The 15,779-nt window shown below is 37.4% G+C and overlaps 1 protein-coding gene across 2 annotated transcripts in view; it reads right to left on the reverse strand.

Annotated features, from left to right (window-relative positions):
• Nucleotides 1-15,487, reverse strand: part of SLC35B3 (solute carrier family 35 member B3) — a 28,059-nt gene extending 12,572 nt beyond the window's left edge. For both annotated transcript variants that reach the window (XM_032222924.1, XM_032222926.1), the window contains exons 1-4: nt 15,324-15,487; nt 7,116-7,366; nt 2,986-3,107; nt 1,136-1,290 (exon numbers count right to left, since the gene is read on the reverse strand). In XM_032222924.1, coding sequence (XP_032078815.1) covers nt 1,136-1,290; nt 2,986-3,107; nt 7,116-7,316 — 478 coding nt within the window. In that variant the 5' untranslated portion in view covers nt 7,317-7,366; nt 15,324-15,487. The remainder of the gene's footprint in view (nt 1-1,135; nt 1,291-2,985; nt 3,108-7,115; nt 7,367-15,323) is intronic.
• Between the last annotated feature and the right edge of the window lie 292 nt (nt 15,488-15,779).

Raw genomic sequence — 15,779 nt, forward strand, 5'->3', positions numbered from 1 at the left:
GGTTTTTACCAATATCATGTTTTCCTGAAAATAAGACAGGGTCTTATTTTCTTTTGACCCCCGAAATAAGCGCTTGGCCTTATTTTCAGGGAGGTCTTATTATTTTTGAGGTGCAGGAGATAGCGAGTGTGTTCACCTCCTGGCTGCTGTTGTGTTGCGCTGCTGCGGCAGCAAGGCGCGTCGCTGGGCCTGCCATTCTTTTTGCGGCAGCCAATAGCATGACAGAAGGGGCGTGGTGGCTAGGGTTGCAGGAGCGACCATTAGGTAAGGGCGTGTGGAGTGCATGGGGCACTCCTCCCTTTCCCTCCCTCCAGCCTCACCTCACCTCGTGTTGTTTGCGTGGCAAGCAAGGAACGAATCTGCATGCGTTTAAAATATTTTCGGGGAGGGCTTATTTTAGCGCATGCACTCAAATCACGATTGGGCTTATTATCCAGGGAAACAGAATAGGATATTATTTTTTTTGTCCTTGTCTCCCCTGTGCAAGAGTTCTCAAATGATTCATAAACATTCTACTTTGTCCTCCTTATAGTTACAATCAGTTAATTAAGTATGTATTATCACTGAAGTGGCTCATGATCAACAAGTACACAAAACGGCTAGGAACTTAGTGATGTGTTCTGAGATTACTGAAGAAGAGAAAGAACATTCTTTTCTTGTATTTCGCAACATACTTTGGATGTTCATATATGTAGGTGTGATAGGATTTTAAATTAATCCAAAGCACTTAACAAATTATTTGCACTTTATGCATATTCTCTCTACATTTTAGGCAGGCTAAAACCAAAAGCAGATAAGATATTCTCATAACAAGGCAGTTTCAAATAGTTTGCCAAACTTATCTTAAATTTATCTCAACAGCCTAAGATAGCAGAAAATAGTTTGCAATTGTTGCTAGTAGCAGTGCGCAAGGTATATAAAACGTTCCTTGGAGAATGTAAGTGGATTTGAGGCCTTGTTTTTGATTTTGTTTTCATGCACGTTTCCTATTGACCTAAATTTAAGCCCTATAGATTTTTTTTTTAATGGAGGATGGGGGTGGGAGTGGGGTGGCAGCAGGATAAACCAATACTGGGTCTTTACAAGGTTATTTTTTCTGAAATGAATAGCAATCAATATCAAAAATAAGCCATACCTTGTATAAAGACTCCTCCTATCATAACTGGGATCAGTTTACAGCACTTGAAGATTACTTGTGTAGGATAATTCAGATATCCTAAGGAGGTATTTGATAAACCCATAGTCCCCACTGTTAGAAAAGCTATTATCATGTAGGTTTTGCCGGGGATCCTGGAAAATATAAATGAAGCTCTAATGTTGGGAACACACGGCAACACTATAGAGAGGTTTAATTATTTTGGTCAGTAAAAATTATTATTGAAGTTGGTGGCAAAGCATGTTATATATAAATGCCGAAATGTGAATTTTATTAAACGTAAGTCAGAATATGTTTAACTACTCAAGGTAAAGCCTGTTTTATTATTACAATTTCAATCATTTTTTTTGTTTTAGTAACAAAACTTGTTTAGCCTTTATGCTTTGTCCCACACTAACATAGTGAAAGAAAAGAATGTGAATAGCAGTGATTGTCTCATTTCTACAACAATCAATAGGGTAATTCTTAAACAGCTGTGGCTGACAATTTCACCCTTTGATTTCCAATAAAAATGACCAATAGAAAATCCGTCCCATGAATTCCACAGCTGCTTTGAGTGCATTTCATTGGTAGAAATACGGAATAAAAGTCCAATGGCTGAACAGACGTGTTTTCTCTTGCAGTTCTTTCACATTCACATATAGAATGAATACAGGGAGTCCTTGACTTGTAGCCACAGAATTACAGTCGTAAGTTGTAACAGTCATAAACTGAGACATACACGACTGGAAATAATATTCTGGTCATTTTTTCTCTTTTATTAAAAGAGCCAAGGTGGCGCAGTGGTTAGGGTGCAGTACTGCAGGCCACTTCAGCTGACTGTTATCTGCAGTTCAGCGGTTCTAATCTCACCGGCTCAAGGTTGACTCAGCCTTCCATCCTTCTGAGGTGGGAGAAATGAGGACCCAGACTGTGGGGGCGATATGCTGACTCTGTAAACCGCTTAGAGAGGGCTGAAAGCCCTATGAAGCGGTATATAAGTCTAACTGCTATATAAGTCTAACTGCTATTGTGGCAGTCATTGAGTAATCATCACTATTGTTAAGCAAATGATGTGGTTGTTAAGTACAACCACTCAACTGAACTGACATCTTTTGCTGAAAACTGGCAAAAACCCATTGTGATTCGCAATCACATGACTGAAGTACACTGTGATAGGTCGTAAAGCTTATTACGTGGGAGGGAGGCACCACTTAGGATGGCCAGGGTGTGGAACAATTATAAAACAGTTATTTAGCAAGGATTACCTATATGCTACAATCTAGAAAAGGGATTGCTCTACTAAATACTTTATGCACGGAAGCCACACAGGTCACTTGGGTTCCAGATTTTAAGAAGCATTTCACTGTGTGTTAAGCCAATTAAAAAAAATATTTTGAACGTTTTAAATGACTCTTATTTCATATGTTTTATGTGTAGAAACGCTCTATATGAACTAACAAAATATAGGTTTCCTTTTAATTGTAGATTAAATGTGAAAGTTATGCATGCTGCTGAAAAATATTTTATTAATTTTACTTTTGCACTAACTGATATGGGGATCCTAAAAGTACATTTATATATAGAAACATTGTCCATTTTAAAATGGAATAGGAGAAAGAGGAAAATGTATATTTAAAAGTCACTCACGTTCTGAAAACTCATCGGTTTCAGACAGTTTCATAAAGTTGATATGTAGTTTTTCTGAAGAATATTGTTTGTCTCTAGTTTCTTTATTTTACAAACTGGAGCTAAATTTTTGTATAAATTATGTCCACTCAGTAAAAACTACATATAAGAATCAAGCTTTGAAGAATCTAATTTTAAGACTATAAAAATAAATATCATACCTTCTCCTCTTGTCTTGAATAAGCTGTAGTTCTATAAGTCCAAAAATGGAATAAAACCCAAATTGTACTAACGTAAGATACCAGCCAAAGGATTTAAAACCTTCCACTGAAAATATCAGTTCCTGGAGAGACAGAAACATATTGCAAAATATGGTATGTAATCATACTACATGAGTTGTAATATCAACTCTCAATTTAATTTTAGATAAGAAATGTTTATATTGTTTGTTTTATCAATGACATTGCTATATCAATAGCTACATAGAACTGATTAACTTTCAAACGAATTTGGGATTAATTAATATACTAAATAGTTGAACATCACCAATATGTGTAACACAAATATATTCATATAAATAGAAATCGTGACCCGTCAAAAGGGTGAACGACAAAACCGCACCCAATTAAACTGCGTCGCTGATGTCATCAACGCGGAGACAACAGCCAGCGCGGAGAAAGAAGGGCGCTTTAAATAGCGCGTTGAAAGAAAGCCGATTCAACTTAAGGTAAGAGTGAGGTTTAGGGTTAGCTTTAGGGTTAGGTTTGGGGTTAGGTTAAGGGTTAGGGTTAGGTTAAGGGTTAGGGTGAAGTTTAGGGTTAGGTTAAGGGTTAGGTTTAGGGGTTAAGTTTAGGTTTAGGGTTTACAGCATGCTTCTGTCTCTGCGCTGTTGTCGTCCTGTTGATGACGTCAGCGACGCGGTTTAGTGGGGCGCGGTTTTGTCGTTCGCCCCTTTGTCAGTGAACCAATAGAAATATACCCCCCCCCAAATGTCCCATTTAGCTGTTATATATCAACCAATTATCTTTTGAAACCATATGCCTTCTTACATTATAATGAAGTGGTTTGTTTATCTCTGATTTAGGATGATCTGCAAATGAATCAGTGAATGAATCGTGGTTTATTTTAGAGAAATAAACCCGTATTTCGTCAGTCAATGATTGCATATTATGCTCAACCCCAGTTGCAGTTAGTAGTCACTTGACTTGCTTCCCATACAAGCCCTGAGCCAGCTACAAGCACAAGACACAAACAACTCCGAAAGCAAGGAAAACATGTGAATGAGGCTTACATTAAGGGTTGATTGTAGCCGAGTTTGTACACTGTGCTATTTTTGTTCAGTACGACATACAAACTCGCTCATCATGATTTAGCATAGCATAGAAAGCAAGCCATTGTTGCATATCCAATAAAAAAAAATTAAAGAACCCTGCTTTAGTATTATTCAGAACAGCTGCATTTTATTGCTATTTTATTTTCAAACTTTTGCATAATATTTGCTGCAGCTGCACATTCATTTCTTGTTTTCACTGAGTGGCTCACATCTAGTTCAAATTTCGTCAATGACGTATAAAGTGTTCCAATGTGCACTATGCACCTTTCATAAAATGCTCAATATGCATTTTGTTGCTGGTTCACCCAAATACAAAGTCATTTCTGTTGAAATTTAAATTCGAATTGATGCGAATTTTTTTTTTAGTGCAGAAGTTGGAAATTAATCCCTAGAATGGAGATTGAAAGGCCTTCTCTTGCCTCAATATTGCTGCTGGCAATATGGAATTTAGTCACTGTTATGTTCATCAAGACTGAAGCCTTAAAATTATGTGTTTCTTCTTTGACGAATATGATTCTGAGTAAGAAAAATCAAATGCCTAGATAGCAATAGCAGTTAGACTTATATACCGCTTCATAGGACTTTCAGCCCTCTCTAAGCGGTTTACAGAGTCAGCATATTGCCCCCAACAATCCGGGTCCTCATTTTACCCTCCTCGGAAGGATGGAAGGCTGAGTCAACCCTGAGCCGGTGAGATTTGAACAGCCGAACTGCAGAACTGCAGTCAGCTGAAGTAGCCTGCAGTGCTGCACTCTAACCACTGCGCCACCTCGGCTCTACAATATTGGGATACCTGGCTTAGATGCAGTATATGCAGGAAGGATCTGGGGGCCTAACTGGTAACTAACCGATGTTAATTACTACCGCATAGGGTTACTTTGTGTGAGTAGGCATGGTTCTGCAGCAGCTGAACAGATCAAAGGAATCGTGGGTTATACCACAAAAACCTTGCATTCAGATAACAGGAGATAAAATCCCACTGTTCTCTGCACTAGTTAAGACAGCACTTAGAAAACTGCCTCCAGTTCTAGATAAAGACATGGTGAGTCTGGATTTCATTGAAAGGAAAGCCACCAGAACAAGAGTCCAGAAACCAAGCTGTATAAAGAATGGTTAAAGATTTGGGGGCATATTATAGTTTACAAAAGTTAAGGCTGAAATAGACATGGCATCTCTAAAATGCGCAAGAGTGGGCAGAAAACGAGGGCAGGAAGAGGACTAATGGTTGAAATGAAAAATCATTTAGATTGAAGTTTAGAAGGACTTCCTGACAGGAATATGTGCTCACCAATGGAACAGTATTCTCAGAATAATAGTCAGAGGTGGGTTCCTACCAGTTTGCACCTATTCGGTAGAACCGGTTCGTCAAATCTACCGAACCAGTTAGAAGAGGTTCCACCAGTGGACCCGGAAAGCAGGCCACACCTACAGAAGAGGTTCCAAAATTTTTTGAAACCCACCACTGGTCCTTGGATATGATTATTCTACCCTATCATGCTCATATTTATAAAACTCAGTGCCTCTGTGAAAGGTAAGGATGACTGCTGCGTTTGTGGTGCAATCAGAACATTGCGTGTGTTGAAGTTGTTTTAACGCAAACCAAAGATGCCTTTTAAAAAACAAGTTTACATCCTATTCTTATGCATGCCAGTGCTGTCTGTGAGGTAATTTAAGGCGGTTCTGACAAGTGTCGTCGGCACCTTCATATCCGGTCACATGGGCGGCAAGCCACTCCCATCCGGTCACACGGACGGCAAGCCACTCCCACAAAGGAGGCCACACCCACAGAGTAGGTTGAAACAAAACCCACCACTGATAGTAGTAGTACTCTTTGGTGGTAGTTTTCAAATGGGAACTGTAAGTGTGACCTCTCAGGGATCATTTAGTCACTCAGCCGAGTTCTTGAATCATATATTCTTTCATTTGGGTCTTTATATGGTATTTCACACTACTTTTACCCACTGATCCTGAAGAAATTCCCTGGCAGAAACTACAACTTATATCTGTTGCTTCTCCTATCTGCCCATTATTCAGATATTTATATAATGTATGTATGTATGTATGTATGTATGTATGTATGTATGTATGTATAATATTAGGGTTTGCCCTATTTTGCACTTATACATGGAGAATCTGTCTTTTCTCTTATGTGAAAAATTATATGAATGGTATTTTGATAACCTCAAAATACCATTCAAAACGTACATTATGACTACGTACCTTATGAAGTGAACATACATTATGATTACATGTACACTTCAAACTGACACTTCTGATTCAAGATGACAACTCCCTTGAATTCTTTATTTCATAAAAAAGAAAAAAATATCCCAGCAGCTAGGTCCTAGCCATGTAGGGAAAAAACGTAAAGCTCTTTTTACTTGACATCGAGTTTTGTTTTTGTAAAAAAAAACCTTTTTCATTGCATGTTTATAGGATCCATAAATGCACAGCTGTTTCATCTTAGAACAAATAATGCTTAAAACCACTTTTACTAAAGCTAAATGTTTGCTTTATGATAACTATTAGCTATTTAACTTACGTTGCTCTTCTCAACAATTTTCAAGGTGCCAGATGGGTCATATAATAAATTACATTTCAGAAAATATTACAACTAATGAAAATTTCTATTTGCAAAACATGTATTTTCCAGGTTTATATTTTAAATATTCAAGTATATTATTAAACATGTAGTAATTCTTTAATCTATAAAAATTTAAATTCTTGCTAATTCCCAAATTTATAATTTAATTACCTTAATGCTCAGTTGAATAAAACTTTCTAATACTAATTTCTATCTGAACTTTTTCAATGGATGCTGAACCTTGCAAAACTTTTAAGAAAGCTCATTAATAAGTGGACATTCCCACTTTTCATCAAATGTCTGTTTATCTTGATAAGAATAGAATTTTCTCTTATTTTAAAAAGCTTACAGCTGCATCAAAATTGCTATAAGCGACGAAAATTGTTTTCTGGCAATTTTTTTCACAACCACATACAAGGAACGATAGTGCATACCTGCAAATATCCATAAATAAGATAAAACAGGAAGACTCCCAAAACACAAATAAAAAACTGTGTAGGTTTGTTAAATTTGCTGAGATTAATTCCGAGGACAATTATATCATCTACAGATTTGATGTGTGGCGACATAGCTTGGGATTTTGATGGTATGCTGATAGAAACGTATTTCCGAGAGGAATTGAATTTCATATCCATAATTCCTAATCTTCTGCATTCGGTAGTTAAACGTCCTGTTTGATTGCAAGCTGAAACAAATAAGGTTAAATTTAATCATAGCAACAGTTAAAGGAGCGCCTTATGTATTCATTATGACACTTAGTTGTAATTTGTTTCACTTAGACTCTCTAAGGCGATTTTAAAAATTTCATTAGTTCTGTAAATAATTTTTTTGTGTACATTTTATTAAAAATGTTACGGAGAAAATAAAAAAAACTAACACAAACTAATGCAGGATGAAGGTGAAAAAAGAAATAAAAAAGAGAAAAGGAAAATAAGAAAAGCACACAAAGAACATAATTGAATGCATAATCTAATTTACCAAGAGATATTTAAGTATTACTGTATTTTATGCTTCTAGAAAACTGATTTGCAAGTGTTTGATTGCTCTCAAGGCAGAACAGATAAATAGGATATACTATGCAAGAGAAACAAAACAACAACAATTACTAGAATATCTAACTACATAATAGTAATGTGAAATGCATCTGGTTTAACACAATTAGTCTGTGGGGTCCTTGGCATTCTCTGAGCTTTTTCTTGCAGCCATTTCATTACGAAATTGGTTAGCAGCACTAGAAGGATGTGGGTTATATAGAGAGCAACCCCTCTCTTCTAGCACTGATGATGTTACCTAGTTTGGCAATTAAACATCTGCAAAAAAAACAACCAAACTTGGAAAGCACCAAGGACCCACAATTCAATCCTGAGCTACAAATATTCTTTTCTCTTGTTATGGATTACTTTGTGCCTTCAATTGCTATGCTAGTAAAAATACCTTTAATCAAACCCGAGTTCACATCATAGCTACCAACATTGAGATGCAGACTTGCTACTGGACACACAGAAGGACAAGCACGTAACCAGCTTTTTCTTAATGTGACAGATGGAATGTAAAAATCTTGTCGCTAGCTTTATATCTACTCGATTGTTAGTAAATTCAAAATGCAAACATTCTAAACCACAAATAAAAATAGAATGCACTAAGCCTAACTACAACTTCAAATGTATTAATTCAATTCCCTCTATCCTCTATTTGTGCATAAACATATACTTGTATATGAGTATCTACAGTTGAATATTCACTTAACAGATTTTTTTTTTAAGTCAGCAAATTGTACTCCTAAATTTAATGTCTTGGGAAAACTTCTTACATAACTCGATGAAGTTTACTTCCTAACAAATGCAGCAAGGATTGAAACAAATACCACTGAAAGGTACTTAAATTGTTTTTCAAAATACTGTTTCAAGCATATTTTTTTTGTACTAATAATATATGGATTTCTTGTCTTTAAAAAGCACGGGAGAAACAATTGAACAGATGTGTCAGCATCTATAACAAGTCAGGTGATGTAAAAAAATGTCAAGTGTCATGATGTCAAAAAAATAATTGCATAACTGCATCATGATATTTGACCCAAGTATATAAGTGGTGATATTATTTGACATTCCTCTCTCCAACACTTATGAAGTGAGCTTTTTCTGAACAATGTTATGTAAAACAGAATTGTTTCCTTGGGCCATAAAATTAAAAGATAAATGATAATTCTAGATTAGCCTATTTTACTCATCACTTTTATTTCCCATCTTTTGTCTACAAAAACTTAACAGTAAACAAAACTAAAATGCAAACTAAATTGGAAATTTTAAATAAAAACTAATGAATATATATTACATTTAAATTTCTTGGAATATTTGTATCTTATCAACTTACAGATTGTTTTTGGAGAGAATATATGTTACTTACCACTGTCCTAAAAGTTTACCAATATAGAAAAGACAAACATGAGAATGTTTTAAAATTTCTTATGTGTCACATATGTCTGCAAAAGGGTACGGTGGTGATGACAATGGAACATTTCTTTGAAGATTAGGCACTTACAGGAAGAACTGCACTAACATGAAAATACAATTCTGGTACTGTTTATTGTTTCATTTATTTTATTAACAATATTGCTGCTCTAATTCTAACTTATTTTGTGCACTGTCTAGCGCAGGGGTGTCAAACTCAATTTTCATTGAGGGCCGTATCAGAGTTGCATTTCACCTGGGGGGCGTGGGGGCGTGGCCAGCTCAATGTCACTGGTATCAGAAGCGCGTGGGGGGGGGGCTGAGTGCTCTGCCAGCGAAAATGGACTCCCAAGCTACGTTTTCAGCTATGATGGCCTCCCGCAACCTTCTGCCAGCAAAAACGGAGCTCAGGAGGGCCATTTTCGCTGGCACAGGCATCACAGGCCAGTCCTTTGCAGTTTCCAGGGCGGCCCTGCAGGCCAGATCTAAGCACCCCATAGGCTGGATCCAGCCCCCGGGCTCTCAGTTTGACACCCCTGGTATAGAGTTTATGGAGTAAGGCTGTTCATAACCTTATAAATTTGATAAATAAATAAAGAATATGTTAAGCCTGCTTTAGGATCTTCCTTACAATCTCTGAATGTTTCTCATCGCAAAATGGCAAGTTCTGTTCATTTGGAGGTAATTAGTAATTTAATAAAATTATATGCCGCCCAATCCCGTAGGACTCCGGGCAGCTTACAGAAACAAGATAAAAGTTAAAAATAAAAGAGAAACAAATTTAAAAACAACACACCATACATTCCGTCTAGGTGGGGCTGGACCTTGTTCGTGAAGTCAACAGCCCCAGGCCTGCCGGAATAGCCAGGTTTTAGTGGCTTTTCGGAAGGCCGAGAGAGTGGGAAGGGTCCGGATCTCTACGGGTAGATCGTTCCACAGGGGCGGAGCAGCTACAGAGAAGGCCCTCCTCCGAGGGGCCGCCAGCCGGCATTGTCCGGTCCGGAGGTAATTTTGGAGAAGTGGTCCTCTCCAACTAACCTCTAATGGCCTATCTTAATTTTTCCAGTTTACTAGTTACAGATGGTTCTCGACTTACAACAGTTCCTTTAGTTACCGTTGACAGTTACAATGGCACTGAAAAAAGCGGCTGATGACTGTTGCAGCATCCTGATGGTCGTGTGGTTTACATTCGGATACTTGACAATTGGTTCATATCTATGACGGTTGCAGTGTCCCGGAGTCCTGTGATCTCCTTTTGCAACCTTCTGACAAGCCAAGTCCATAGGGAAGCCGGATTCATTTAACAACCGTGGTACTAACTTAACAACCACAGTGATTCACTTAACAAACGTCACAAGAAAAATCATAAAAATGGGGCAGAACTCACGTAGCAACGTTCTCACTTAACACCATAAACGTTGGGCTCAATTGTGGTCCTAAGCCGAGGACGACTTGTATTTTAGGAGTTCAGTTGTAAGAGCTGCCAATAAGCAACACTTAGCACTGTTTGCCCAATCACCCACCTTGCCACAGGTGGTTTAAAACAGCCCTTAGCCCATAGCAGTCTTCTTCCTTCCCTCACTTTCCAGATGCAGCAATTTTTTTTGTGGGGGGGGAACTCTTTGACCTGGTAAGAGCAGCATCAGTTATGAAAAGCTGGACAATGTGTTGCATTCTTACTAAGTGTGAAAGCTGCATTTGATAACCCTTCCATCCTCTATCCATTGAAAGGATGGGAGCACTTTCACAACAGTGAAGGCAGGGTCTCCTGCTTGGATGTGGGTGGTGGTGGTTTGGAATAAATGACCTACAAGGACCCTTCCAACTCTTCTGTTATTCTGTAATAGCAATAGCAATAGCAGTTAGACTTATATACCGCTTCATAGGGCTTTCAGCCCTCTCTAAGCGGTTTACAGAGTCAGCATATCGCCCCCAACAATCTGGGTCCTCATTTTACCCACCTCGGAAGGATGGAAGGCTGAGTCAACCTTGAGCTAGTGAGATTTGAACAGCCGAACTGCTGAACTGCAGTCAGCTGAAGTAGCCTGCAGTACTGCATTCTAACCACTGCACCACCTCGGCTCTATAATGGGTTGCTGCAATGGGACGCAGGACTTGGAATGCATCAATACAGACAGAACAAGAGGGAAAATGAAGGAGCTAGTTCTACAGAGGAATTATTGAGTCTGTCATCTGTATCTATATAACTGTCTGGTTTGGTTCTGCAACCCAACAAGACAGACACAGACTTCAGAGGAGAATCAGAACTGCAGAAAAAAAACAATTACTACCAACCTGCTTCCCATTGAGGACCTGTACACTGCACGAGTCAAAAAGAGGGCCGTGAAAATATTTACAGACCCCTCGCATCCTGGACATATATTGTTTCAACTCCTACCTTCAAAATGACGCTATAGAGCACTGCACACCAAGACAACTAGACACAAGAACAGTTTTTCCCCGAACGCCATCACTCTGCTAAACAAATAATTCCCTCACCACTAGTCTAACCGTTCACTAAGGCTGCATTACTGTTACTATTAGTCTTCTCATCGTTCCTATCGCCCACCTCCTCCCACTTATGACTGCAGGACTGTAACTTTGTTGCTTGTATCCTTACGATTGATATTGATATTGATTGCTTATTTGTACCCTATGACTATCGTTAAGTGTGGTGCCTTATGATTCTTGAAGAATGTATCTTGTCTTTTTACGTACACTGAGAGCTTATGCACCAAAGACAAATCCCTTGTGTGTCCAATCACACTTAGCCAATAAAGAATTCAATTCCATTTCTATTCTATTCCCATTCCCTATTCTATTCTATTCTTTTCTATTCTTTTCTTCTTGATGAATGTACTTTATTCTCTTATGTACATTGAGAGCCTATGCACCAAAGACAAATCCCTTGTGTGTCCAATCACACTTGGCCAATAAGGAATTCAATTCTATTTCTATTCTATTCCCATTCGCTATTCTATTCTTTTCTATTATAATCTATTATATTCTTTTCTATTCTATTCTTTTATACTTGATGAATGTATTTTATTCCCTTATGTACACTGAGAGCCTATGCACCAAAGACAAATCCCTTGTGTGTCCAATCACACTTAGCCAATAAAGAATTCAATTCCATTTCTATTCTATTCCCATTCCCTATTCTATTCTATTCTTTTCTATTCTTTTCTTCTTGATGAATGTACTTTATTCTCTTATGTACATTGAGAGCCTATGCACCAAAGACAAATCCCTTGTGTGTCCAATCACACTTGGCCAATAAGGAATTCAATTCTATTTCTATTCTATTCCCATTCGCTATTCTATTCTTTTCTATTATATTATATTCTTTTCTATTCTATTCTTTTATTCTTGATGAATGTACTTTATTCTCTTATGTACACTGAGAGCCTATGCACCAAAGACAAATCCCTTGTGTCTCCAATCACACTTGGCCAATAAAGAATTCAATTCTATTTCTATTCTATTCCCCTTCTCTATTATATTCTTTTCTATTATATTATATTCTTTTCTATTCTATTCTTTTATTCTTGATGAATGTACTTTATTCTCTTATGTACACTGAGAGCCTATGCACCAAAGACAAATCCCTTGTGTCTCCAATCACACTTGGCCAATAAAGAATTCAATTCTATTTCTATTCTATTCCCCTTCTCTATTATATTCTTTTCTATTATATTATATTCTTTTCTATTCTATTCTTTTATTCTTGATGAATGTACTTTATTCTCTTATGTACACTGAGAGCCTATGCACCAAAGACAAATCCCTTGTGTCTCCAATCACACTTGGCCAATAAAGAATTCAATTCTATTTCTATTCTATTCCCCTTCTCTATTATATTCTTTTCTATTATATTATATTCTTTTCTATTCTATTCTTTTATTCTTGATGAATGTACTTTATTCTCTTATGTACACTGAGAGCCTATGCACCAAAGACAAATCCCTTGTGTCTCCAATCACACTTGGCCAATAAAGAATTCAATTCTATTTCTATTCTATTCCCCTTCTCTATTATATTCTTTTCTATTATATTATATTCTTTTCTATTCTATTCTTTTATTCTTGATGAATGTACTTTATTCTCTTATGTACACTGAGAGCCTATGCACCAAAGACAAATCCCTTGTGTCTCCAATCACACTTGGCCAATAAAGAATTCAATTCTATTTCTATTCTATTCCCCTTCTCTATTATATTCTTTTCTATTATATTATATTCTTTTCTATTCTATTCTTTTATTCTTGATGAATGTACTTTATTCTCTTATGTACACTGAGAGCCTATGCACCAAAGACAAATCCCTTGTGTCTCCAATCACACTTGGCCAATAAGGAATTCTATTCTATTTCTATTCTATTCCCCTTCTCTATTATATTCTTTTCTATTATATTATATTATATTCTTTTCTATTCTATTCTTTTATTCTTGATGAATGTACTTTATTCTCTTATGTACACTGAGAGCCTATGCACCAAAGACAAATCCCTTGTGTCTCCAATCACACTTGGCCAATAAAGAATTCAATTCTATTTCTATTCTATTCCCCTTCTCTATTATATTCTTTTCTATTATATTATATTATATTCTTTTCTATTCTATTCTTTTATTCTTGATGAATGTACTTTATTCTCTTATGTACACTGAGAGCCTATGCACCAAAGACAAATCCCTTGTGTCTCCAATCACACTTGGCCAATAAGGAATTCTATTCTATTTCTATTCTATTCCCCTTCTCTATTATATTCTTTTCTATTATATTATATTATATTCTTTTCTATTCTATTCTTTTATTCTTGATGAATGTACTTTATTCTCTTATGTACACTGAGAGCCTATGCACCAAAGACAAATCCCTTGTGTCTCCAATCACACTTGGCCAATAAAGAATTCAATTCTATTTCTATTCTATTCCCCTTCTCTATTATATTCTTTTCTATTATATTATATTCTTTTCTATTCTATTCTTTTCTTCTTGATGAATGTACTTTATTCTCTTATGTACACTGAGAGCCTATGCACCAAAGACAAATCCCTTGTGTCTCCAATCACACTTGGCCAATAAAGAATTCAATTCTATTTCTATTCTATTCCCCTTCTCTATTATATTCTTTTCTATTATATTATATTCTTTTCTATTCTATTCTTTTATTCTTGATGAATGTACTTTATTCTCTTATGTACACTGAGAGCCTATGCACCAAAGACAAATCCCTTGTGTCTCCAATCACACTTGGCCAATAAAGAATTCAATTCTATTTCTATTCTATTCCCCTTCTCTATTATATTCTTTTCTATTATATTATATTCTTTTCTATTCTATTCTTTTATTCTTGATGAATGTACTTTATTCTCTTATGTACACTGAGAGCCTATGCACCAAAGACAAATCCCTTGTGTCTCCAATCACACTTGGCCAATAAAGAATTCAATTCTATTTCTATTCTATTCCCCTTCTCTATTATATTCTTTTCTATTATATTATATTCTTTTCTATTCTATTCTTTTCTTCTTGATGAATGTACTTTATTCTCTTATGTACACTGAGAGCCTATGCACCAAAGACAAATCCCTTGTGTCTCCAATCACACTTGGCCAATAAAGAATTCAATTCTATTTCTATTCTATTCCCCTTCTCTATTATATTCTTTTCTATTATATTATATTCTTTTCTATTCTATTCTTTTATTCTTGATGAATGTACTTTATTCTCTTATGTACACTGAGAGCCTATGCACCAAAGACAAATCCCTTGTGTCTCCAATCACACTTGGCCAATAAAGAATTCAATTCCATTTCTATTCTATTCCCATTCCCTATTCTATTCTATTCTTTTCTATTCTTTTCTTCTTGATGAATGTACTTTATTCTCTTATGTACACTGAGAGCCTATGCACCAAAGACAAATCCCTTGTGTCTCCAATCACACTTGGCCAATAAGGAATTCTATTCTATTTCTACTCTATCGTATGACTGAAGTTGAGCTTGAACTTGAGAAAAGCCGGAAGAAAAGCAGAAGGAAAATCCACCACGGGTCAAGGGAAGGGTCTGTCAAACACGGACCGGCTTAGGACCAAGTTGCAAGAAGCCCCCTTGTGGGGCGTCGCCCAGCCCCGCCCTATATAGACACCATACCCCTCCCTAGGATCAAGCAGGGGAAAGGAGGCGTTAGTACCTGAGTCCGGAGAGACGGTTGGGCCACAATCAGGAAAGGGGGAAGAAGAGGAGGAAAAGGAGGAGGAAGAGGAAGAGGAGGAGGAGGAAGAGGAAGAGGAGACAGCCGGGCCGAGGTGGAGCTCTCCGGCCGCCGCCACCGCTTCGCTCCCTCCCTCAGGCGGCCAAAATGGCGGGGAGCGCAGAGCTCATCGAACTACCCACCTCCGGCATCTGTGACTCGGCGCTCGCTCGGCTTGGCCTGGACGCTCTGGGAAACGCAGCTGTGCCGTTTCGCTGGTTCGCTTCCTCCTTCTGGGCGGCCGATCTTGCGATGCCCGCGATCTTACCTTTCGGGAGGGGTGGGGGGAAAGGAGCAGCCGGCCCTGCGGCCCTTCCAGGGGTTCTCCCATCCATGCATAATGCTTGTGCAACTTTTCGCCAGTGCCTGTATTTAGTATAGATAATATATGCGGGT

The sequence above is a fragment of the Thamnophis elegans genome, chromosome 8, assembly GCF_009769535.1.
Source record: "Thamnophis elegans isolate rThaEle1 chromosome 8, rThaEle1.pri, whole genome shotgun sequence".
NCBI lineage: Eukaryota > Metazoa > Chordata > Lepidosauria > Squamata > Colubridae > Thamnophis > Thamnophis elegans.